The sequence below is a fragment of the Zonotrichia albicollis genome, chromosome 16, assembly GCF_047830755.1.
Source record: "Zonotrichia albicollis isolate bZonAlb1 chromosome 16, bZonAlb1.hap1, whole genome shotgun sequence".
Classification (NCBI taxonomy): domain Eukaryota; kingdom Metazoa; phylum Chordata; class Aves; order Passeriformes; family Passerellidae; genus Zonotrichia; species Zonotrichia albicollis.
The window spans coordinates 9,982,723-10,008,216 of NC_133834.1; the positions used below are offsets into that span (position 1 = coordinate 9,982,723).

Sequence of the window (25,494 nt, forward strand, 5' to 3'; positions counted from 1 at the left end):
ATTTTATGGCTAAACATCTGGAAAGGGTAAGGTATTAACCTGTACACAACCAGCCTAGTTGTATGAAACAAACAGAGAGGTTTCTGAGATGTCTCTGTAGTGTTCTTTCTGGTTTTTGTATTTGACAGTATCAGCTGAATGCTATGGGTATGAAAAGAGACAATTCTTCAGGACTTTGAAGTTCTTCTTAAAAATTTTGTCAAGTCTTCCTAATACCAAGCAAACCAAGTAGCAGATGTTGCTTTTCTAGGCTAATACATATCCAGCATACATTTTTTCACTACTGATGGCAGCAGAGATCCCTCATGGTGAGCTGCTTTCAGTGAGATTGGGACAAAGGACAGGATCTGATAGCCCTGCTGACTCTTCCACACTCCTTGAGATCCTGGAGATTTCTGCCCTGGGATTTGCTAGCACAGCTCATTCAATCCAATGTTGTCTCCTGTGGGAGGAAAGCAATGCAGGGTCTGAAATTTAACATGTCCACTATAAGGTATTCAGAGGAAAGATATTTGCCAATGTTTTGTTAAATTTCAAAGAGATTGTGGCTCTCTGGAATTTTTAAGTTTAAAGAGGCTTTTAATACATTAAGCCTAATTTTCACATTATGGAGGGATTTAAATGTTATTTAAAGCATTGCTAAGCAATTCTGTCCCAGATACAAACTACCCAGTTCTCCCCTTGCATGTAAGCTCAGCAAAGCTCAGTATGTTGTGGTGCTGCTGGCTGCAAGGCATTATCTGAGCATGTTTGATGGGGAATTACATGCCCTAGAAAGGAAATTAATAAAGATATCTGCTTTCAACTCCTAAATTCTCTTCCTACTTCTTTCTGTGATTAAAAAGCACATATTTTAATATATGCAATCCTAACACTTAAAATTGCACAGTCCTTTTGTCATGTCCAGGACTGCAATAACTCAAACAGTTCATGGGAGAGTGGGAACATTTGTATTATCTCTTCCAGATGAGCTGAAGCAGAGTAAATAGGCTGTACCCAGCTCTGGGAAAGCAGCTTGTTTCAAAGGGATCCTTTCAGCTGCAGGCCATTATGTCATCCCCTCTGAAGAGCTGCCCAGGCCTGCAGCTCTGGGGGAGCTCAGAGTGTGTCCTGGGCTGGCTGCAGTGGGGGCTGCTGGCTGAGTGGCATATCCACACTGGGGCTGCAGTGAGAAGCAGAGTTGTTAGTGATGCTGGCAAGGTGGCTGTGAAAAAAGCATTTATATGGCATCCTTTCAGAACCCAAGGTGGTTTCATCCAGCTGCTCTTTGTGGCAGTACAAGCGAAGTCCCACAGAATGCTGTGTTCTTGTGACTCAAAATACACCTCCTGCAGTCATTTGTTAGAGGACTCACCACTGGAGTGTAAAGCTTGCTTATATGAAGATCTGTGATGAAATGTTACTTTCATTACTTTTGATACATGGGCTTCATCCACTTTGTTCACTGGGGCACGGTATTGGTAAACATGCATCTGTGTGTGATACACAAATTCTTCCCTAAATTGGGAAGCAAACTTAAGTATTTTTCACCCCTACATTTCTTAACCCTTTCTTGTATCCCTTTGAGTAAAACTTGCTTTTTTCCATGAGCATCTTTTTGCATTTTCATTTTAACTGGTGATTTCTCTTTCATCTACTCCTGTTATGTGGTACTTCCATAATAATTTTAAGGTTCAAAACATTAGCAATTTTTTTTTTTTTACAAAAGTTCAATTTATGACAATGTGTATTTTTAGTGTCTCTTTACAATGGAGTTTCTCCAAATTGCTGTGGCTGTGGTGTCCAGACTACCCTACAGATTTCTAAAGGGAAAGAAGGAGTAAGATATTTGTATGTGGTTTTAGGAGAATCTAAATAAAAGATTAATAAACTGAGATTGAATGCCCTTGGTAAACAACTAGGTGACTACCATGGTAAAGCCTACTTGTGACTATGTTACATTCCCTTTCAAACTACTTATTTTTTATCTGCTGGAGGTTAATCACTGAATTAATGTTCAGTTAAATGCTAATCAAGAGAAAAGCAAGACTATAAATTAGCACTGAGTTTAGATATGGTCAAGCAGCATGCTGAGTTACTCAGAAGCATCTGATGAGCTTCAACCACTTTGGAGGATAACATTCTGTATTACTGGCAATCTTGAATGCCTTTGTGTGTTTACTTTATATATTATTTCATGGTCTTAAAGCAGGTCTTGAACTTTGGTGTATTTAGTGCCACTTTGAGAGAAGACTGGGGAGCTGTCACAGTAATTACTGTGCAGGAGCCACACAGTAATTTTCTGCTAACAGGTTCTTTAGCTTGCAACCTGTGAAAATCCTGTTGACAGCAGGGATCCTTGAAAGCACAAATTCCCTTCAGAACACGCATTTAATGGTTTGAAGAAACAGCAGTACCTTGTGTAGCTCCAGGCAGGCCCTGTGAAATGGAAAAAGAGGATTGGTGCTGTGAGATGAAGCAGAACAAGGCTGCAGGGCCAGGGGCTGTCCCTCCTGTGGTCCCACAGCCAGCCAGGGAAGCACTGCTGTGCTTCCAGGGCTGGGATGGCATGGAAGCACAAGGTGGAAGAGAAAGATGGCTGGAGAAGCTGGAGCTGATGAAAGATCTTGTCAGGAGTAGGAATATCTCACGGATAGTGAAAGCACTGAAGTGGAATTAGGTTCACTTTTCTTGCCACACTCTAATTATTAATAGTTATTATACACTTGTGTCTGATTAATAAAGGAGCTAAAGGGAAAGAGGGTGATGGCAGTTCTGCCATCCTGATGCAGATGGAAAGAAGGAAAACATAACCAAGTTCACATAGAGGGAAAGAAGGAAAACATAACCAAGTTCACATAGAGGGAATAGCTTGAAACATCTGGAATTAATCTATTTGTAAAAGTTTAAAAGATTAAAAAAGAGCATGGATGATATGGAAGAGAACAATGTTTTGAAAACATAGATCCCATTCAACTTGGAAAGGACTGATTTTAAGAGTAATGCGTATAGTAAAGAAATAGTTGCAGGAATCCAATGAAATACTGTCTGTCCTAATAAATCTTTGCTGTTTGTAGGTAGTATTTTGTTTGTCTTTCTTTTGGAAGTTCATTTCAAATGCAGAAATAACTGCAAGTTTCTGTTACGAAATGAACTTTAGCCCTTTTCTGGTGCTTTTTTTTTTTTGCCTTATTTTTTTTTTTTTTTTTTTTTTTTTTTGTGAGCCTGAAAAACCTGGATCTATTTCCAGTTTGCTTTTGCACAGCTGCTGAAAGAGCAGAATTGCAACTGCAGCATTGTCACTCACAATCTTGGCAGGGTTGTTATCACCCATCCACCTTTCCCTGTGTAATTGGGAATTCAGTGCAGCTCTTGCTGAAGAAAGTTGGAGTTTTTGAGGTTCATTGAGATTTCATAAGTGCTTCAGATAATCACAGCTAAAAGCACCCAGTGTGCTTGTACTGAAGCAAAGACAAGCAGGTTTTTCCCTTTTTTTCAGGTCAGTGGTCCCCAGAATAATAATGTATGGTTGAACACACAGCCTCAATTCCAGAAGGATGATACTGCAGCTTGAATGTCTGCTGTTGAATTCTAGCCTCAAATAAATTCTAGCCTCCACATAGGGTTTGAACTGGAATAAATGCAATATTTTGGTCTATGCCTTGCATTCAGAACCTGAAAATTGATTCATTACTATAATAACAACACAAGCTTTAATTTTTTAGAATGCTCATTGTAGGGCACTGAGAATAAAAATTAAATGTGTCAGCAGGAGTTTAATCAATTTGCCCACTGTAATTCCATTTTATTGGGTACATTTGACATTCATAACTTATCATAACTGAAAAATATCGACAGGCTGACATTTAATTAAAAAGTTGTCACATTCCTCTGCATGGGGAAATTAGATGCTGATTTCACACTGATTTAGCATTGCTCTTCTAGGCTGCTCTTGCAGCTGACATTTGTGTCTTTCGTTTGGGTATCCAAATCCAGTGTCTGAACTAATCAGCAATGGCTGAACATTCAATAGTTTCTTCTGGACTGTCATTAATTTTATCTTCCTATGAAGCACCGTTGCCTTCACTCTGAGTTTTTCAGGTTTGTTGGGCATTTAGCTGACTAGAGACTGGAAAAGTACAAGGCCGTGGCTAATTCCAAGTCCTGCACCTGCAAGATAGCGTGTCCTTGGGCCTAGCTGGGTATGATAACGAGTGGACAGAGAGATGTGGGAAATAGGGAATGTAGGCCCAAAGGAATGAGGAAGAGTTGATGGTGTAGTTTAACCAATAGATTGCTTGGCTTACAGAATATTCATAAGCTTATTACTTGCTGTATAAGTGTCTGATGCTCTCTTCAATAAATGGAACTTGCTTATCACTCATATTGAGCCCCGAGTTTTCCCTGCACCCAACAAATGGCTCATCCCCGACAAAGGCCTCATTTCTGCCACACAGGTTTGGTCAGGCCTTTAAACTCTCAGCCCTTTCCACTCTTGCCTGCTTCTCCTAGGCAGTAGGCTGGTAAAAACCAGATGTTTGGTAAGGTTGTAATATTTCTCCCTGCGATGCCTTCGCCTCTTATGTATGACTTAACCTGGCTCCAGCCACCTGAAATCTCAAAGAGAAAAAGGAGTTCCCCTGGATGACAGGTATTTTCTGTTTTCCATCTGAACGGAAATCTGCTTATCTCAAGCAAGCAGATTTTTGGATTATATAAACAAACCAAGAAAATAATTACAGACACGTTTTCTTCTGTGCTTGCCTAGAAGGACAAAGAAATTAAGAAGGATAATTACCATGAAGATTTTTTGCCTCACAGATGTTACAAAGCACATTTCTGTGTCTGCACCTTCTGGATACAGTGCCTGCCATCTTGTGGTCAAGCCACACTCTGAATCCGTGAGATGAATATTTAAAGACCATAATATTTTGTGTATGTGATATTTGTAGCTCAGTGCAAACAATCTTTCTTCTTGGGGACTTATTTTTCAGTTGAAGTTACTTGAGTTTGCTTGGTTCCCTTACTTTTGAGGATGCTTGATTTCCCCTGCTCCACTTGTTAAAACTATCAAATGTAAAATTCTCTGCAGTTTTCTATTTAAGTAAGTTCAAGTCAATAACCTAAAATGTTTATCTGAGAACCAGTCAGAAGTAATTCCGAGAAATCTGTCAAAGCAGCATAATTGCTGCATGCCAACAATAAGGAGAAAATAATTTTAGAAATTCCCTTGCTTCAAATCTGAAAGCAAAAATATTCCTCTTATTACAGACATAAATAACTTGTGAAAATATTATTTGAAATTAAGATACCTATATTCTTTATTGACCTATACTAGCTTGATACTTTCTTGGTAGAATGCAAGTGACAACTCTTACATCATTCTTTAATAAGTGAAAAATCCTTTCCAAATGCAATAAGGATTCATTTTATGGGGAAGGCTCTAATCCCCAGCATTTGTCAAAATATTATGCTTGCTGAATGAGATAATTTCCCTTTTGTAAAAGTCCTTTGGAGACAGCCGACTGCTTGTTTTTTTCTAAAATTTGTAGTAAATGTTCTCAAAAACAAGTGCGCAAAAGTTTAAAAAAATTGTTACAAATGTGATGTTTTTGCTGTTAGATTGAAAGTACAGTTCTAACAAGAAACAGCTTCAGCTGTTGGTCTGACTTAAAATCTAACTTGGACTCAATTTTTTGTTTAAAATCAAAAAGACTGCAATTCAAATTTGATTAAATTAATAAAAGTTAGTGGATGGACTGTCACTATTGTCACTCCCATCTGATTAAAGAAACATTGAGGTTCATTGTGCTGGTAGCTGTGTCTGCCCCGCGGGTGTCAGAGCCATTCCTGGCTTCAGGGCCGATTTCTGAATTCAGCTGTGAGCTGCTCCTGCACAGGTACTGGGAAGGTGGCTGATTCCCGAGCCCTCCCAGCACCCAGGTGTCACAGAATTGGTGCCACAGAGGTGGCAGCTCCTTACAATGGATTTGGGAGGCAACTCTGGGCTGCTGAAAGCTACCAAGGAAGTGGCAAAGCAGCTGGGTCAGATATACAAATGAGGGTAACACAGCTGCTCAGAGAACTGATGACTTACTAAACAATCACCTGGGACTAAACACACGTGTTTCAAGTGTGTGAAGGTTCTAAAAGAGCTGGCTCTAATGACAATTAATGAGGCTGTGGACAATGTGATAATCATAAGGAACTGTGTTTGCTGACCAGTGCTGGACAGTTATTTATAAGCTGGACTAAATTGAGCCATCAATTTGCAGAGAAGCAGTTTATTTTTAGTTACTGTAGATTCTGTTGTGATTGTGTCACAGACCACATGATTTTGCAGCAGGGCAAATTGAAGAGGAGCTGTGCATACAATCAAGACTTGCAGAATCTCTGCACCCAGCAGATCAACCAACTCTCCCCAGCCTACCTGAGGCTTTCTAGTTCACTTATCTTTATTCCAAGTCTTTGTAAGCATGTTCAATTGTTTACTGATTGCTTTGTTTATCACAAAGGATCGGTCTGAAAAGACAAAGGTTTCATTTCAAACAAGGAGTGTCCCAAACATTTGGCATCCAGTGTAACAAGCCACTCAAGGCTGCACAGCAAATTTGGAGAAGTGTTTGCTTACTGTGTAGCAATGGCTGCCGAGATTGCATTTCACCAAGATTAGTCATGTTTGGTAAATGGCTGTCAGTGCTCACACTGCTGTTGCTGTTTGAGCTCTGTAGCTGTGACATTTGTGCCCAGATGATGATAAGCTTCCTGGCTTGCTGCTTCCTACAGACAATCAAGTGACAAGATGCAACATATAATGTGTGAGCTTCTGAAACAGGAACTGAGCCCTTCCAAGCTGAGACTTGAGAGATTCACTGAAGTGGCTTCAATGAAGGCAGTCCTGCAGAGGTGGGCAACTGAAATGCTAAACATGATGTCAAACCTATCCTTAAATCATAGAGCCTAAGTAAAAAAACCTAGAAATTATAACCCAATACATAAATCAGTATTGATAACTCATAAAGTGAGAGAAGCACAAGAAAATAAATGCTTCCAGGCATCTAGCTTTGCACATAATGTGTGAGGGATGCTAGAAACTGACTTTAAGAGAAGGGGGTATTTGAGGCCTGAAGGAAAGCCTTATTGGATAACTATGAAATTTTAGTAATATGGTCTCAATCTTTATAGATATTTCTGTATTTCTTGCCTATGTCCCAACTAGATCACAATAATCCTGGAATCCAGATGACAGCTGTGTGAATATTCTATCAGAATTAAGCACAAGAGAATACTGTATCACTCCTTACTCACTTTAGATCCACAGAGTTGGATCAATGCACTTCATGAAAACATGTCTGGCTGCTGCCTCAAGCAAAATAGCAGGAAGCTTCACTGTAAGATTTAGATCAGTGATTTCAGTGTCAGATACAACAGCTGGCAAGGCTGATTTATGCCAAGCTTATACCACAGCTTGGCCAAACAGCAGGTCAGGCATTATTCTGGAGGAAAGGTAAGAAGAAAGGATTTTTTCACCACTTCATTCAGCAATGACATCAGAACAGTGGAAATCATGTTTCAGTTCTGTCTACAGGAAAAATAATCAGGCAGCTTTATTTTTTAAATCACATCATTTCTGTACCCTGTCAAGGGAGTAGGAAGGTGAATTTGAAGGGTAAATGGTTGGAGAATCATAATTTTCTTCTCTATTTTGTCATGGCATTAATAGATAATCCATCAAATAATGGATAACTTAATCAAGATAGACCTGCTGTTTTTAAAGGTGAAGCTTTTCTATCATAATAATTTCTTTTTAGTTGTTCATACTAGGAGAACCATTACTGGCAGTGAGTGGTTATTCTCCTCATAATACGTTACATGAAGTGCCAAGTGTTCTGAGAAAAAGAAATCTATCATTGCCTCTTGACACCACACTTCTGTCCCACTCTCTAGGGGAGATAATATGATTTACATGCTTAAATATTTTGTTGTACTGTGTTTTGCAGTCTGGCAGCTGATATCAGTTGTTATGATGGCCAGAAAACACTACAGCAGTTGGTATTTAAGAAGGAAGCAGTACTAGAAGGACTGCAAAATACTAATATTCAGTTTTGGATTAATTTCACAATTCTGTCAATCAGTTGCAGTCCTGGGGAATCATCTGCAGTTTTAGATTAGATATACTGCTTCTGTTTAATGTGATAAATGACACTGAAGTGTGAGATCCTGTTGTCATCTTTGAGGTTTCTCCTGTGAACTTCAACACTTCTGTCATTGTACTAACTGTTGAAATTGTGTTGGAGTTTTTGTTCTGTTTGCTTAGCAACTTGAATCAGCCATTGCAGCAGTGAAGAAAAAAACAAACATGCTTTCACATTATTTGACTTAATATATCTACCTTGCTTCTCTTTAAATCTCTCTTTGTACATTGATCATTGCTCTGAAACTGCATTCTGGTACAACTCCATAAGTATCTAGTATTGCTGAAATGATCAAAAGTCATAGAAATTATCTAACTTCAACAAATCAGTATATGCAAAATGACATAGATAAAAAAGATTTATTTGTATGTGTGCAAGTCCTGTGATTTCCAGGCAGGAGAAATTAAAGGTGAGATGAAGGTTTACTTATTTTATATGTTATTGAGACCATATTATAGTATGTAAAATATGGCTAGCAGGCTTTTAAATGTACATCAACTTTTAAAATTCAATCAGCTTCTTTTACAGAAGCCTACTGCTGTAAAAGCAAAGGCTAGTAAATCCAGCATGCAATTATTTTTGGGGTTAAACTGACATCTGCTGGTGTTCTGCAATAGCGTGTGTGCAATCAGTGTGATGACAAAACATCCACTGTATGCTTTGTACATTTCCACGGTGCTGTTAGCAGCCCTGGTGATTACTCAGTGCAGCAGAGAGAAGCTGAACAGTGAACAGAGCAGAGCAGGTGTGGCTGCTGATCACACCGTGCCAGGGGATTGAGCTCTCGTGGTTACATCCTGCTGCATTTGTGTGTCAGGCTTCTGAAACTGCCACAGCACCCTTTTTATGTATGATTTTTTAAAAATGAGTTATATTTACAATCTTCAGGTATACAGCTCATGGGGAAGCAGGGGTGGGGGTGAGATAAAAAGCTGTATCAGTTTCTAGCCACATTTCCTCATGCATGCCTTGAGCTGGCACTGGCTGTGGCGCCCCCAGTCACCCAGTGTGCTGCAGGAAGGGAACTTCTGTGGGTGCCAACACACAGGCAGCAGCTTTGGGGGAGCTCTGTGGGCTTCCTGGGCCTCACCCAGGGTGGTTGCTGGGCTGCAGCTCTGGCCCATTAGACTAAGAAATTTGGCACAAAATAACCCCACTTGTGCTGGAGATCAGAGGGGCTGAATGCAGCTGGCCTTAATTTCTGGTTATTATCAATTTGGCACTCTAGTCTGGTTGTGTTTATTAAGAACATCCACAAGCACAGATTCACAAATAGTGCTACTTATTGAAGCAACAGGAATACAGATTTGGAATTGCTGTTGATAAATGCTGTTAGTGCATTAGCACCAGCCAATGGTAAATAAAAATTTCAGTTTTTGATTACACTTCACAGTTATTTAAGCTTAGTTTCACCCATGTATGGTCTGACACAGAAACACGAAACTTACTAAAGAGGCATCTCTCCTTTGGGGAGGAGAGAGGAGCAAAACCATTCACTTGTCTATGAAATGGGGTCATATTCTCATCCTCTACATGGAGGATTCCAAATACCAATTTTATATTTTCAGATAAATAGAGGTGAGACTGTAGTCAAATATAATTGGTTACCTGTTGCTTCCATCTTAGTTAGTGGGGAGGAAGGCACTTTCTCAGTTGCATGCTGGTGGATGTTTCATAGCTAAATGAGGGATAATGAGGATTTCAGTTACCTTTCGTCAGGCTGAGTGAGGATTAATGGTTGAATCAAAAGCAGAACAGAGACATGACACTTCAGTATTGCTTCCTCCTCCACTCAGCTGAGGCAGCAGTAAAGGTCATCCGACCTTAGCTTGATCACCTTCATTCCCATCAACATTTTACAACTGCACATCACCATCACAGAATCATAGAACAGTGTGGGTTGGAAGGGACCTTTAAATATCATTTAAAGTCCAAGGCCCCTACAATGAGCAGAAACATCTTTCAGTAGACCACGTTGCTCAGAGCCCTGTCCAACCTGGCCTTGAATGTTTCCAGTGGCATCCACCACCTCTCTGGGCAAACTGTGACAATGGTTTACCACCCACATTATAAAAGTCTCCTTTTTTAATATCTAATCTATTCTAAACTGACACCTCCTTCCATTTAAAATCATAATATCTTTTCCTGTTGCAACAGGCCCTGCTAAAGTTTGTCTCCAATTTTCTTATAGGTCTCCTTCAAGTACTGAAAGGAGCAGTAAAGTCAGTCTGAAGCTTTCTCCAGACCGAACATCTCCAGCTCTCCCAGCCTGTCTCCACAGCAGAGTGCTGCAGCCCTTGGCACATCTTCATGGCCACCTCTGGATTTGCTTCAGCAGCTCCACGCCCTTGTTCTGCTGGGGGCCACAGACCTGGATGCAGCCCTGCAGGTGGAGTTTCATGAGAGTGGAGCAGAGAGACAGAATCCCCTTCCTTGACCTGCTGGCCACACATCTCCTCACAGGACTGGATTTCTACTGCTAATACAGCCTGCTGTGTGTGGATAAGGGGGCTGAGGCCCTGTCTCCACACCATGTGTGAGTACACTCTCTGCTTCACTGAGGCACTGGGCTGGGAGCTCTACACTTTAGCCCAGACACCATGAAAGGCTTTAGCCTCCCTCAAGTCAGGTGTAATGTAAGCAAGTGCCTCAGTTCATCCTTGCCCAAGCAGCCTCATCAATTCTCCACAGCAAACCTGCCAATTTTCCACAAGCTCGTCACTGAGAATCAGGAATAAAACTCCTTAACACCAATGTAGTATTAAGAGGCAGGGCTTTACTTTTGGTACCTGATGGACAGGATAACTCTGCCTAAGGTGCACGCTTGGCTCAAGGTGGTACAAGTGTTCATTAGCAAGGATATACATATTCCCCAGGAAAGTGATATAATTTGTTACTTTAGGTGGCCACAGAGCCCATTGCCTGTGTTGGGCCGATTTGTTCCACTGAGCACTACACAACATTCCATTAATTGTGACTTCTGTGTAATTGTCCACACACTCCCAAGTGCTGTGGTGGCCTGGTCAGCCACAGGCTGGCTAAAGCTGATGCTTCTTTCACCCAGTGTCATCCAGCAAAAGGACAGAATTAGCAGATGGTGAGCAGGGTGAGAAGGAGGCTGGATAGTGAAAGGAAATACACTCACCAGTAAATGGATGCCAACTGCCTACTTGGACATTTGGGGGAAACAGTAGTAGAGCAAAAAGGAGAAATGTTACTGGGGTCCCCAAGGAGGAGCATGGGCAAAACACAACACATGAGAGAGCATGGCAGCTGGAGTAAGAAGGCTTTCAGTTGAAGGCCATGCCTTATTTCACCCTGGGAGATGTGTTCAGTCATTGCTTCTCTCTTTTGTGGCTCCTAAGCTGCTCATAGCCACCTGGGGAAGGGGATTTAGTTAGTAAGAGAACAATTATTCCAACTTTAGTTAATCCAGGCCAACAAAGCCCAAATTACTCAGGTTCTGCTCCTGAGAAAAAGAATATATTATGTGATTTCTTGGTAATGGAGTAAATTTATTCACCTCTAAGTCTAGTTCTAATCTCAGTACTGGTAAATCACACTCCACACTCCTCTCCCTAAATCGGGGGGACTGGAGCATTCATGCCCTCAATACTCTCAACCTCTGATGACATCCCCAAGCACCCATACTTGCAAGTGAATCAATAGATTACTGTGACTGCAGAGCTTCCTGTTGGGTTTATCATCACTTTGGGTAAACTTCCTTCATCCTATAAAACCTGACTCCTTGCTCCAGGATAGATATGAAGTTTTAAGTGTGTTCCTTAGGGCAAGGTTCAAGAAGATACTTAAATACAGAACTAGGACTTTGACGGATTTTAGATGTTTTCAGTCAAAAGGCCTTATGAACTGTCCCTGCTGATAACCCGCAGGGGTTAGTTATTAAGTCCCTTCAGTCCAAGGTAGATTCACACAAACCAGCATGTGAAGCAGTCCCTTTTGAAGCCCGTTTAGGGATCTGGCCATAATTTACTTTTGTGTTATCCTGGAGCTGGATAGAGGAAGGATTGACATACTCTTGTGTTTTCCAAAGACTGAATCCAATTCAATTGCTTGTAAAGGCACTACCTAAAATCACTGAATCTCGAACTTCAAAGTTTTGTTGATCATTTTATGTGTTCTTGTATGTTGTCTGAAATATCTGATCTGGTAAGGTAAAGGGCACTGCAGAATTAGTGAAGTGATTTCCTTGCAATGTTACTGAACGTGGTGCTCGGCTGCGCTGCTGATGGGGCAGTTGAAGATTACTGGTTTAATGTGAGCGAGCTCTCGGCGAAAGTCGCGGAGTTCCCGATGGCCGTGACTGCGAAACGCGCCAGGAGTGCCTGTACCTCCACAGGCTTTCCCCGTTCCCTTCCCGTCCTGCCAGACACGCCGCTCCGGGAGCCGATGGCTGGGGCGAAGCGGCCGAAGCGGCTCCGGAGCAGGGCCCGGCCGGGGCCAGCGGAGCGCCCTCCCGAGCAACCCCCGCGGCGCCTGCTCTAGGGGGAAGGGGAGGAGGAAACGCGGGTGGGGACGGGACGGGACGGGACGGGACAAGCCAAGCCAAGCCAAGCCCTGCTGACGGTGGGCGCGCCCGGGCGAGCGGAGACGAGCGGAGAGGCCAGGAGGGCTGGCGGGCACGGCTGGGCACGGTAAGGGCTGCCCGGAGCCTGGCGGGGCGGCGGCAGGGCAGAGCGGGGCGCCGGGGGGGCTTTGCTGCTCCGCCGGGGCCGCTCCCGGGCCCGAACGCTGCCCTCCCCGGGCCGCTCCCAGTGCTCCGGTGCTCCGGCCCGGCTGCGGGGAGGGGGAGAAGCCGCGGCTCTGAGGCTGGTCCCGCCCCGCGGGAGCCCCCGGGGCACCGAGGGCAGGCTGGGGCTTCGCGGGGCAGCGGTGTCCCGAGCGGCGCGGTCCCGGTCCCGGTTCCGTCCGGGAGAGGCCGTGGGCGGGGGCCGAGCGAGGCCGGAGTTTCGCTTTCCCGAGTGTGGCAGGCGGAAGGTGGCCCTTTCCTTAGGGAATGCTCTCGGGATCCGCGCGGCAGCGGCTCCTCTCGGAGCGGCCCTCCCTGCCCCGGGGAGGGGGTTACTCACAGGATGAAGCCACTCACAGGATTATTCCAAAACTTGACTACTTGATAAAAGTAATACTCTGGCCTCTGAAATCGCTCCTGCCGGCGGAACACACCGTGCTTCTTCTTTTACTTTTATTTCTACTTTTACTACTATACTTCGCCAGTATAGAATTCAATGTGACCACAGTGCCGTTGGTTCTTCCTGAAATAATATGTCAGAGTTTTTTTTGTTGTTGTTGTTGTTGTTGTTGTGATTACTGGATTTTATTCTCTCACAAATGCCTGGGAAATTTAAACAACTTTGAGATAGTATTTCTCAGCAGGTTGATAAACTTGGAAGTTGCCCAGAGTTCACACAAAGTTGGTGGTCCAAGAAGGTGCTGTGTTAGGGCTTTGCACTGCATAACTCCGAGTGCTCTGATAAACCTGGATATCCTGCTGGCTTGTTAAAAGCTTCAAGCTGCATTTCATTCTCGGTGTTGCTGACCAGTTGCTGTCTTGATGTGCAGGGAACCCTCAAAACCACCCCTGTTGTTAGAGGGCAGCTTGGGATTTCTAGTGAAGAGGACTGCATAGGAATTGTTTAATTTAAGGATTAAATTGTGCCAAATTTTAGCAAGAGATTAAGGGAAGGGCATCAACAGATTTGTTTGGCAGACTAGGTTAGGATAGCTGTAATTGTAAGCAGCTCTTTACTAGAGGGGTTTTTGGTTGGTTGGTTTTTTACATACCGAGGAGAGAGGTGGGCTGTTATCTTCTTTTTGTCTTGTCCCCAGCCTAATTTTCAAGACCTGGAGTGTGAAACACACTTGCATATTTGCACTGACTGTATAAAGTGATGGTTCAAATATCTCTTCAGAGTTGACATTTAAAGCAGAAAGGACATTAGAAAAATGAAATTGAAAAGCTGAAGTTGTGGTTACATCTACAATATTCAGTAATTTGAAGAGGCTTTTTTGTAGTCCCAATGTCATCTTGATGTTTATTAGAAATTTTTGTTTAGATAGATAACTTCAAGGAATTCATACATGGTTTTAGTTTTTTACCATTCACTGTAGTACTTTTTACATGTTATTTGTGCTACAGATTTGAAACTTTAAAAAAAAAAAAGGGATTCCACAAAGTGCTGTGAGGACCTGAAACCTGTTCATGTTTGCCTACAGAAATAGAAAAAAAAAAAAGTGAAAGTGCAGAAAAAGCGCCGTGATCTCTTTTAAACTGCAATGGTTGTTCAAAACCATTTGGTGGTAAGAAATGAACATGCAATGTAATTTAAAATAAGTAAATATCAAGACTTGAAGTGTTCATGCTGGAAGTTATATAACTTTGAAATCTGTGAAAAGGTGTCATTCAATTTCTTACAACTTGTTTGTCAGTGCAGCAGAGCTGAGCAGCTGAAGTAGCTGTGTGTTTGACCCTGCCTGGCAACTGAGCACCACACAGCTGCTCACTCACTGCACCCCTGAAGAAACTGGATGGCTGTGAGAAAACTCATGGGTTGAGATAAGAGCTGTTACACTGAAATAAAATAATAAGAAAAGTAATAATTTAATAGCTGTAATGAAGAGGAAGCTAACAGAGGGAAATACAATCCAGCAAGTGAAGCAAATGAGAGCAATTGCTCACCAGCAACCAACCATTGCCCAGCCAGTCCCTGAGTAGTATTTCTCTCCCAAAAACCTTCCTGTTTTTATTGCTGAGTGTGATGCTCTATGGTGTGGAATATCCCTTTGGTCAGCTGTTCTGGCAGTGTCCCCTCCTGGCTTCCTGTACACCCCCAGCCAGCACCAGCACACCAAGTGGGGCCAGTAGATTGTGATTCAGCTCTGTAGGTTAGTCACAAGGAGAAAACTTCTCTTTTCTAAAGAAATCAGAAGATGTGTTTTTTAAGGGTATAGCTGTGAAATACTTGTTGCTACAAAAACTTACACAGTTTCAACATCTTGGACTGCTGTCCTGTTTCCTCTTCATTCTGCCAAAGCTGCAGTGTGAGTATGAGAAAAGTGGGAAGGAGCAATGTTTGTCCCAGGCTTACCACAATTACTGCTCCAGCACCTGCAGGCATATCTGTTCTTCTGTACCCCTCCTGGCCATAGGGTTACTGTAATACCCACACTTGACTGAGTACACAATTCCCTTTGTAATACACCTTTCCACATTTCTGCTAAATCTGCTGGGAAGACTGTGGGACTCCTGAAATTTATAAATATTGGTGTTTGCTGGTGTATCCCCATGCCTCCAGTGCAGCTGATTAGTCCTGTGTAACCTGGAAGAGTGAACAAACCTGTGACAAGTTCTTTATGGAAGTGTTTATAGACTTCACTGAAATCCTGATGAAAGCTGTATTGTGTGAGGAAGGTAATCACCAGTATTCCAGGGACTTTTCCATGCTCTGGGAGAGTGGAAGGGCTTGTGTCATTGTTGGGGACTTGTGTGCTGGGTCTCACCCAAGCTTTGTGTGCATGGAGTGACACCAGTCCTAAACAGACACACCCAGAATTCTTTTTCTTGGTCATGTTGTCTTTTGAACCTGCAGATTGCATCAGTGCAATTTCCCTTATTTTGTTCACAGTAGTGCTGTGGGTAATTGGAGCTCCTATATAACTTTCATAGCACCACAGAGTTAATATTCCACATACAGCTCGCTTTCCCAGACAGTACTGAGTGAAAAGACATGCATATGTACAGAGGGATCATGTGTGCAGCAGCAGAATGGAGTGTGGCTCTTGGAGAGCTGTCTGATGGTCCTTAGGGGGAAAGGGAGGTGCTTGGTCAGCATTGATGCCATGGGACCTTGTTCCACATGGTGGGCAGGCTACAGGAGGTGGGGAGGTGGGGAGGAGGAGAGGAAGCCTGCATTGAACCCGCAGTAGTTTCTTGGCGGCAGTCAGCTTTCCTGTCCTCTGCAACAAAATAACAATTGGTGGAGGAAAGTTTGCCCTACAAACTCATTAAAACATTGCTAAGAAGCAAAAATGGCAAGGGTAAATATAGTAGATATATTTGACAGTTATAGAAGCTTTGAGTTCAGTTGGACATGCTTAATTGTTTGGGTTTCTTTTTCCTTTAATACAGTTACTTCTTTCAAATTACAGCAGAGGTAAATAGTATTTTTAAAATATTGAAGTTTTACCACAAACCAGGCTTACATTGGTTAGCAACTACCGTGTGGCCTATCATACTGTTCTGTTTTTCAGGAGAACAAGAGAGATTAGAAATAGTGTTCTTGGAGAATTATGAGACTTAGATTGTTTAGTATATTAATAAAGCCCCACGTCCCTGCTTTAGTATTTTTAATTTATAAAGGAAGAATTGGTGTTGAGTCAAAGTGTAAAAAATTCCCAGTGAAAAGGAATTGGGTACTAGGCAACAACAGTGAAATCAAGATTAACATTTAATACTATCAGAAACAAATACCAGCCAATTAATTTTATGCTGGTAAAAGTTCCTTTTAATTTAGTTATCTTCTTGCTATTGATTTGAGCCTAATTATTTGTCAATTGCCATTAATAAATAATACCTTCTGTTATGATTTTCTCTCTTTGATGTTTTAGATATGTCTGCTGCAAGTGCCAAACCTGTGCCATCTGCACCACCTTCTTATGAGGAAGCTGTAGGAATCAATGTGAACTATCCTCACCCCTATCCCATCCCTGGCCCTGGACAGAGGCCAGATGGGAAGGGAACGAACCTTCCCCCACACAGGGGACAGCCTCCACCAGCAAGTAACCCCAGTAAGCCTCCAGAACTCTTCTGTACCTCATGTCAAGGTGGTGTCAAAGTGGTTGTATAATAGGTGTTGTTAGAAGATGAAAAATTGTGGTTTGCAGGTGTTCAACACCTGCCAAAAATACTTTTGAAGAGAGTAAGATTAATCTTTTCTTGTGAATCCCTCAGTGTGCAGTGATATCAGTAACATCATTTGGCTTTCTGCAATTTTTAGTGCAGCTTTATTTTAAGACAGTGTATTTCTGCATTAGGAAATGCCATGGTTATTTCTGTCATTGTGTATTTCATTGTTCTGAGCTCTGAATATTTCAGTTATACCTGGTTTAGAGGAAGTTGATTGCTACTCTTTTTTCCTGTTCCTCATGGAGTAACCAGCCATTTCTCTGCTCAGTTACTGTTCAGACGGTGTACGTGCAGCAGCCAGTAATGTTCTATGACCGCCCAGTTCAGATGGTCTGCCCTTCCTGTAACCAGATGATAGTAACACGTCTCTCGTATGGCTCTGGAGCTTTGACCTGGCTGTCATGTGGTGGCCTCTGCCTGCTGGGGTAAGTCAACTCCAATTTGCACTTTTACCTTGACTTTTTTTAGCTCTAACACAGAGCTAAACAGAGCTCTCAGCTTTTCTTTCTCTGTGTGGGACCTGAGCCTTCAATTAGCCTACATCTGCATCTGTTTCCTACCGGACCTTAAGGCAGTTCTGGAACATTTCAGTAATGGACTCCATAGCCATGTGTGTTCTTCCCAAAGCTTATGGCTTATCAGTTTTACTGATTGCTTTTGAACAAAATACATTTTACCTTCCTGTGTGTATAAAAAGTGGTAAAGCAGTGTTTTTCTCTTTTTTTGCCTTTGCAGGTGTATAGCAGGCTGCTGCTTAATTCCCTTCTGCATTGATGCCCTAAAGGATGTGGATCACACCTGTCCGAAATGCAGTGCTCTTGTTGGCTCTTACAAACGTTTATAGCCAGTGTTTATACATTGATTGATGAAGTTGTTTAGCACCTCTACAAGCCCTCTCTGAAGCTTTATGGAGACTTTCCATTTTTCTGTGCATCCTGTCACTGGAAACAAATAAAAAGTAATGTTTATCGCTAGATGGTTTGAATACACAATTGCTTGAGAGGAGGAGTCTCACTTAGGTCTGTGAAAAGCATACCTAATCTGTATGGGCCACTCAGTCCAGCACCAATGGAGAGCAATGGAGTGTTTCCCTTTTTGCTTAATACAGAACAGGTTGGTGATATTCTTCAGTTAATCTTGTCTGAGGCATGATGCACATTGTGCTTGCATTGAGACTGTAAAGTTTCAGCACAGAACAAGAGGAGGACAGGACGACATGAATGGAGAACTATTTAGGCTCATGCTTTGGCAGCAGCACTGCTTACGAACTTGGGGGAGCTGCCTCAGAGACAGGTGCTCCTCTTTGAAAAAAGAAATCCTGTGTTGTCATCTTTTCATGACCACTAGAATTAATTTTAAAACTTTTGTAGTTTGAGGAGAACCAAACCAAACCAAACCAAAGGCTTCTTCCTTCTTGGAGGTAGCTTTTCCAAATGGACGATTCAGGTGGTTGTGCAAAAATAGTGAATGAATCTAGTCTGAATTTCCTTGCCAGTTTCAAGTCTAGTCATGTCTCTAATCTGAAGTAAAGATGTTCATATAGAAGTGGTTTTTGTTAGGCTGGAGGCTTTCTTACTGCTGATTGAAAGTCTGTGAAGTGTTTTCTTCATGCCAGTGGAAATGCCCAGAGAGCCTTGGTTAGAGCATTGGAAAACTTCCTTGTACATTTACGTAAGTCAGCTGATTGACCATAAACAAACCTCAGCCTTATCTTAAGGCTCAAATTCCACCTGAAACACATAAATAAAACATCCAGGCTTTTAGTTGTTGATCTGCTCATTAATTATTGTTTCTTTATCAAGAAGGTAAAATGTGTGTTAAGGCGTTTCTCTGATTTTTCTAAATTAAATAAAAGATGAGATCTGTTTTTAGAAACTTAAGCTGGATATGCTTATTTAAGATGATAATCACAAAAAATTTGGGAATGAGGCTCTGAAGGTTGAAGTAATTTCTGTGTCATAAGCAACTGGATCAAACAACATTTTGATGCATATTACAGAACCAAATCACAAAATCAGCTGGGTTAGAAAAGGCCTTTGAGATCCTTATATCCAACCTGTGTCCTAATGCCACCTTATCAACCAGACTGTGGTGCTGAATACCACACACAATCTTTTCTGAAATACCTCCAGGGACAGTGACTCCACCATCTCCCTGGGCAGCCCATTCCAACATCTGATTACCCTTTCTGGAAAAATCTTCTTCCTAATGTCCAACCTAAATGATACCTGTCCAGAAAAGGCAGACAGGTGTTTAAACAAGGCTGTGTTGGTAACACTGTATTAATACCTGTAAAAGTAAAAAGCTAAAATAAATACAAATAAAAATACTGCATTTACTCTTCTTGCCAAATGTGCCTTCTGTATATATTTGGTGTAAATTAGTTTTTCAAAAGTCTTTCAACACTTTATGTTTGAAATCCAGTAATTTTGTAGATCATGTACAATCTCTAGGCCTTGTCTTAATTAGGTTTTGTAAACTGATGCTGCTTGTGAGCCCGTCTGCAAGTGATTTAAGAGCTTCCTTGTGTATTTGGAAAAGGTTTCTGGTCTCCTCATGCCATAAGAATGTACATCAGGAGCTACTCACTGGCAAGAGGATGATGGAGATAAAAAGCTGGTGGTTTTGTAGCTTTCCATGCTGATGATGTGGTACCAACAAGTGCTTTTGTCTGCTGGTGCATCCCCATAGTGCACTCTGTGTTCCTGAAGGGCTTGGGTGATGCTGCATTGAATTTTCTGTTCTGGTGACCTGAGCAAGTCCTGTGCCTTACTGGGTGTCGCAGAAAATGTGCTTCTTGTCAGTTTATTGTCAGAGCAAGACAGAATAAATGAAGCTCGCAGTGTTTCCAAAATTGGGATTTGCTTGCATGGTATGAAGGATTTTAAATTCTTTTAGTACCTTGTCCGTCTGGTCTGGATAATCCTGCTGTATATTCATTTGGTAAGTCTTCCAATTGTTATTACCTTAGCTCCCCTTTTCTCTTCAAAGTGATGATTGGAAAATCTGAGGTGGTGGCACCAGAATGCAAAACACCAAAAAAAAGATTTATGTGGACAGTCCATTGATTCTCTTTAAGTTCCTTGTATGGATTGAGAATAGGACACACAATGTTGGCAGCTCTTCCTTCCAATTCAGCATTCTGCAAGGCTTTCTGCTGCCCTTCTGTAGTTGTTTCCTTAAATGCAAAGTGTGTTTGTTCTCTTGTGTATGGAATAATCTACAGACTGTGCCAAAGTAACCTGCTTTGTTAAACCTACCTTGGACAAACAAATGCAGGATATAACTTGCTTTGTGTGAAAGCACTTTGTGTTTGATTATGTTGAAATTACTGTTTATTTTTAAAACTGACTCTATTTAAAATAAAAGCTTTGTCTTTCTATCTAGTGCTTGTAATTGAAAACTTATAATATTTGGAATGTTTCCAAACACATGGATTGCTGAAATGTTAAAAGAAGAAATGTAATTACAGGGAGAAATTTTTCAGAGTCTCACCTGGGCCGAGTCTCTGATAAATGGCACCGTCTGCCTTGCAGGCCAACTGTCCCACACAGAGCCACACTGAAAATGTGTTGTTTTCCTGCAACCCGGGCCCTAGAAATATTTTTTCAATTAAAACTTTTGGGTAAAACTTTCACTTGCAATGCTGAGATTGCAAGCTGAGAAGGAAAGGTCCTTCCTGAGACTCCTTTCCTCAGGCCCCCCAGCTCCCTCAGCTGTTGCTCATCAGTTTTGATGAGGAGCGCGGCTGCACGTCTCTGGTCACGCCGCAGCAGCTCGATGTCTGTAGCGAGAGGCCCTAACTGGACACCGGACTGAAGGTGCAGCCATCCCTGACCCTTTCGCTCTGCCCGCCCTCGCCCCGGCTGTGCCCCGGGCTCCTCGGTGCTCGGAGGCCGAGTTAGGGGCAGGTCCGCCGGGGAGCGGCCGCTGCCAGAGCCCTGGGGCGGACAGGTGGCGCCTCCATCTCAACTTCGGCTGGGAAAGTGCTCTGGAAAGTGTTGGTGCCTCGCAGCGCCTTCGCAGCGTTTTCCCCACAGGTGGGGGGTGTTCGTGCTGCTGCCCCGGGCGGTGCCCGGCGCTGTGAGGGGGGCTCCGGGACACGCCCGGTGCTGTGAGGGGTCCCCGGCCGCGGGCTCCGGGACGTGCCCGGTACTGTGGGGGATCCCGGCAGCGGGCTGCCCGCGGTGCCCGGCGCTGTGAGGGGCACCCCGGCCGCGGGCTGCCGGCGGTGCCAGGCGCTGTGAGGGCTCCGGGGCCTCCGTTCGGGGCCGTAACCAGGCGGAGCTCCCGGCCATGGGAGGGCTGCGAGCGCAGGAAGGCGGAGGTGCGGAGAGCACAGGTGGGTGTGGGACCCTGGCCAAGGGCTCTTCCCTTCTGTCAGTGTTACAATAATATTAATTTAATATTGTTTGTGGGGCCTATACAAAGCGGACTTTGCCAGTTTGTAAAAGTTCAGGCTTTCTTGGCAATAATGGTGAACAATTCTCTGGTGTCCACGGACAGGCTTACCTGTTGTGTGACAGATGGTACTTTTTATTAAATTAATTTTCCAAACTTGAGTACCGTATCCACTAAAATGGATGAATACTTTTCTGAGACTTACAGCCAGAGTGGGTCTCTAGTGTGTCATTAAACTAGTGTGTTTGCAGCACATGTGTCAGATTTTCTTCCATTTTTTAATATTATCTAGGACAGCAATGTGCTGGAAATTTCTCTTCAGGAAGTTCTTCTTCTGCCTGTTTTGGGGGTGGTGTTTTGATTTTTTAGAAAAAGCTCACCTGGTGTTAGGTAGGAAAAAAATGCTTACAAGATGTCGAGTCTTGGGCTCCATCCTGCACTTGCCAATCACTACATGAGAGATGTCACCTGAGTCAAGTGCACAGGACACTTACGTGATGTTTTATCTTAAAGGTTTGACTTCAGTGTGCATTTAGTACCTAGCTGCTATTCAGGAATTTAATTCCATACTTATATGTTTCAATAAAAACTGCCCGGGTTTGCAGTGAGCAGTAGCTCAGCCTAGACTGGAGGGTTTGCCGCAGGAGGAAACCAATGTTTGCCTGCCCACCCAGCTTCCCTTGGGAGGCGCTGGCACACAGGCACAGCTGAGTTGTGGCCATGGCTCAGGGGTGCATGGGCTCAGAGTGCATGGGCAGTGTGGGAAGGGCCCTGGGCCAGGAAGAGGGGTCTGCCTGGAAGGCCTGTGTCTGATGTGTTCTACAAACCTGATTGGTACCAGAAGGACGGTGGTTCAGTGGTTTTGTGTGTTATTCACACACAAAGCTTTGGCTTTCATCCTGTGTGCTTTTTTGGTTGATTGTCAAGGAGTGATTGCTAGGGTGCCTTTTACATTTGTTAATTTAGTTTAAACTCACTGCATGGGATTGTTCTGAGCATTTGCTCCGTTATGATGCCATATACCTAATTTTTTTCCTTGTAGTTTTGTGGGATTTCTAGTAGATTGACTTCTCTTTCTCTTCTTTTGCAAAAAGGGTGAAATGGTGTTGGGGATGGGATCAGGGGTGATGTGTCTGTCTCTCCCCCTTACCACAACCTCCCCCTCCCCTCTGCAGGCTGCCCCTGCCACAGCCCCTCCTCTGGCAGGAAGAGGGGAGTTGAAATAGTGAGCTCCTGCTTTGTGAAGGAAATTTTCTTTCAGTGCCTTGCTCAGAGGTGCCTTTGAGAGCAGAACTGATGTGGTTTTGTTAACTTCTGCTCTGAGGAGGTGATTTCGATGGCCACAGGGTTGCTCACCATCATTTTACTCTGTGCTGTTGTGGCTGGAGCTTCAGGGAGTAAGTAGAAGAAATTTTTCCTCTGCTAAGATTGATCTCTCAATGCAGAATACTTCTACTAAGAAATGTTCTCACTGGCAAAACTTCAGAGAATTATGTTACAGCTTGTAGGTTTGTAGTAATTCTTGTAGCAGCTTTGTCTGGGTTTTTAGTGTAGGGTAGCAGTTTGCTTTGCTGAGCTCTTTGGGTGGTACTGGGCAGGTGGGAGAGCACCCTCCTTGGAGAGGATGCATTAAATAGTGCCACAGAAATAGTGAGATTGTGTCAGTCTGTATGCTTGATAGAAAAACTCTCATGGATTTAATTTGTTTTGAGGACCATGCTTTGATTTCAGTAATTTCACTGAAGTTCAGAAGCAGCAGGTCTGTGCTGAGCTGCACACAAATTTGCAGCACGTCTCTGTTCTGTTACCTGTCATTGCAGGATCCTCAGAGAGGTTAAGTTATGGAGCTTCCTGTTTTGCAGAATGTGCAGGTGAGTAAAACAAGATAAGGAAAGATGAATTTGAAAACTTACACAGGAATATTGTGTTTTGAGAAGAATGATACTTATCTCTGAGTGATCAGTGTTCATGGAAGTAGCTGAGAAGTTCCACCAAGGTTTACCAGGTCCACACCTGCGTGAAGTTTGCATTCTGTGAACTCTGAAAAACTCCTAAGCATTAGAGCTGAGCAAAGTGTGGGACTAAGCCCAGCCATGAGCACAAAAAGCAGAATCTATTTCATCCTACTGTGGTGGAGGTCCTGCTTTGCTGCTCTCTGAAAGGTGCTGAAAGAGCATTGTGCTGTAAATGCATTACATTTCTGCTCTGCCCTTGGAAATTGACTTCTTGCCTTGAAGGAAATTGTGAGGTTGTGTGCTTGGGAGAGGGGAAGTCTTTTCACCCTCCCTGCAGGAGCTATGGCTGGCACACAGGGGGTTCTCAGAAATCAAATTCTTTCAATTGAAAGTCCAAGTGGGAGCAATCTAAATATCCATCCCTTTACTTAGCTGATTTCCATGGCTGAAAGATTAAAAGAGAGAAAAAAAAAATAGAGAGAAGGGGAAGTTTAATAGGCTTAAGAACACCCCCTTTTTTTGTTTATTTCTTAGGACGCAGTGCATCATACTTCCACAAAAGAGCTAGATACAGCTACAGGTACTCAGCAGTCACCAACACATTCCTGCAGGGAAATAGTTACAAAAGCAGTGGCATCTCTCTGGAGAGCACAGTGATCATTGAAGTATTGGGGAATTGCCAGATGGTTTTGAAAGTAAGTATTGTCATAATTGTTTGAGTGATTGAGAGGAGCTGATGTGGAATCTTATTTTACTTTGGGATTATTGCTGCATTTCAAACATTTGTTTTTCTTGTAATTAAAAGCTAGTTTGATTCTGGATCTCATAATTAGAGTTGCAGTATTTTTTTGATGCACCACAACTTGAAATTAGGTATTTGCCAGTTTTAAAAGGCAGGTTAAGCAATAATTGTTTTCTAAGTGACACAACAGTTTCAGTTTTGTGTTATGAAGTACAGAACTGGAGGTGAACCCAGTCCTTGAAAGGAACTTGTTTTACTTTAAAGCACTTTGATATCTGTAGTAATAATTTTAAAATAGCAAGCATTTTAAAGAGAACTTGAGGAACTTGTATGATGTATGATGGCTGGATTGGTGCCATTCCTAGCCCAGTGTAAAATTCAATCTTGTACCACTCCATTCATCACAACAGGAGATGTGTCTCAGTGACAGGAGCAGCAGGGAGTTTGACTGCTGAGCTTCTCCTGGGGTTAGCCCTGTGGCAGGCCAGGTGGAGAACTACAGGGGCAGCAGGGAAAATCAACTCCTCAGCTGCCTGGGCTTTCCTTCAGCTTAACACAGGGGATAATTCACTGGTTTTGCTTTAGTAGACATATGTCTACTAAATACACACACATGGGGCCAACAAAGAAGAGCAGATTTATACCTCTCCTAGCACGTGGATAAAAATTAACTGGTTAGTGATTTGATGGTAAAAGGGATATAATAGTGCTGTGTAAAATGGGTTTAATAGTGAATGAAACTTCTTCACAGAAAAACTTTCTGGAAACTGCCTCAGATATGCCACCTGAAGAAAGGGCTAATGCAGTTCTGTTGCAACACTGAACCTTTGTTCATATTCTGTGATGTTTGGTGTGGATATCCTGATGTGATAAATCCAGTTCCTCTTGACAATGAAATATATTGCCTATAATCTTTGCTCCTAGGTGCAAGATGTACAGATTAAGAAAAGTCTTGCATCCAGAGAGGAGTCTCTGATGGAAATGGAGAGTCTAAGGTAGAAAATCTTGTAATTGGTCTGGTTTTTGGGGTTTTTTGAAACTATGTGGCTTAGCAGCAGCTTGACTGGACACTGCTTACTCTGCTTTGTACTCTGCTTAGTTTTAGGGGTTTTCTTTGTTTTGTTTTGTTTTGTTGGTTTTTCTAGATGGGGATCCAGATATGAGCACCATAAGCAAAAATGAGAGAATGACAGACATTTGGTCCAAACAGGTTTTTCCTCAGCATAACTTTCATCCCTTTGTATGTAAAACCTTTTGGATAGTGGACAGTTCAAATTATTTTGAGTACAAATCACCAGA

The 25,494-nt window shown here is 42.7% G+C and overlaps 2 protein-coding genes across 3 annotated transcripts in view; both read left to right on the plus strand.

Moving 5' to 3' along the window:
- LITAF (lipopolysaccharide induced TNF factor) overlaps positions 1-20,479 on the plus strand; it is a 34,955-nt gene extending 14,476 nt beyond the window's left edge. Inside the window, exons 2-5 of one of the 2 annotated variants that reach the window (XM_005487653.4) lie at positions 10,366-10,710; positions 16,800-16,979; positions 17,366-17,522; positions 17,833-20,479. In XM_005487653.4, coding sequence (XP_005487710.2) covers positions 10,707-10,710; positions 16,800-16,979; positions 17,366-17,522; positions 17,833-17,941 — 450 coding nt within the window. In that variant the 5' untranslated portion in view covers positions 10,366-10,706 and the 3' untranslated portion in view covers positions 17,942-20,479. Of the gene's footprint in view, positions 1-10,365; positions 10,711-12,674; positions 12,830-16,799; positions 16,980-17,365; positions 17,523-17,832 lie in introns of those variants that run through there. The other variant, XM_074552807.1, reaches the window with a different exon arrangement.
- Positions 20,480-22,726: 2,247 nt separating this feature from the next.
- The window catches only part of LOC106629417 (uncharacterized), a 73,974-nt gene continuing 71,206 nt past the window's right edge, over positions 22,727-25,494 (plus strand). Inside the window, exons 1-4 of the mRNA XM_026793850.2 lie at positions 22,727-22,895; positions 23,319-23,369; positions 23,988-24,148; positions 25,120-25,190. Coding sequence (XP_026649651.2) covers positions 22,835-22,895; positions 23,319-23,369; positions 23,988-24,148; positions 25,120-25,190 — 344 coding nt within the window. The 5' untranslated portion in view covers positions 22,727-22,834. The remainder of the gene's footprint in view (positions 22,896-23,318; positions 23,370-23,987; positions 24,149-25,119; positions 25,191-25,494) is intronic.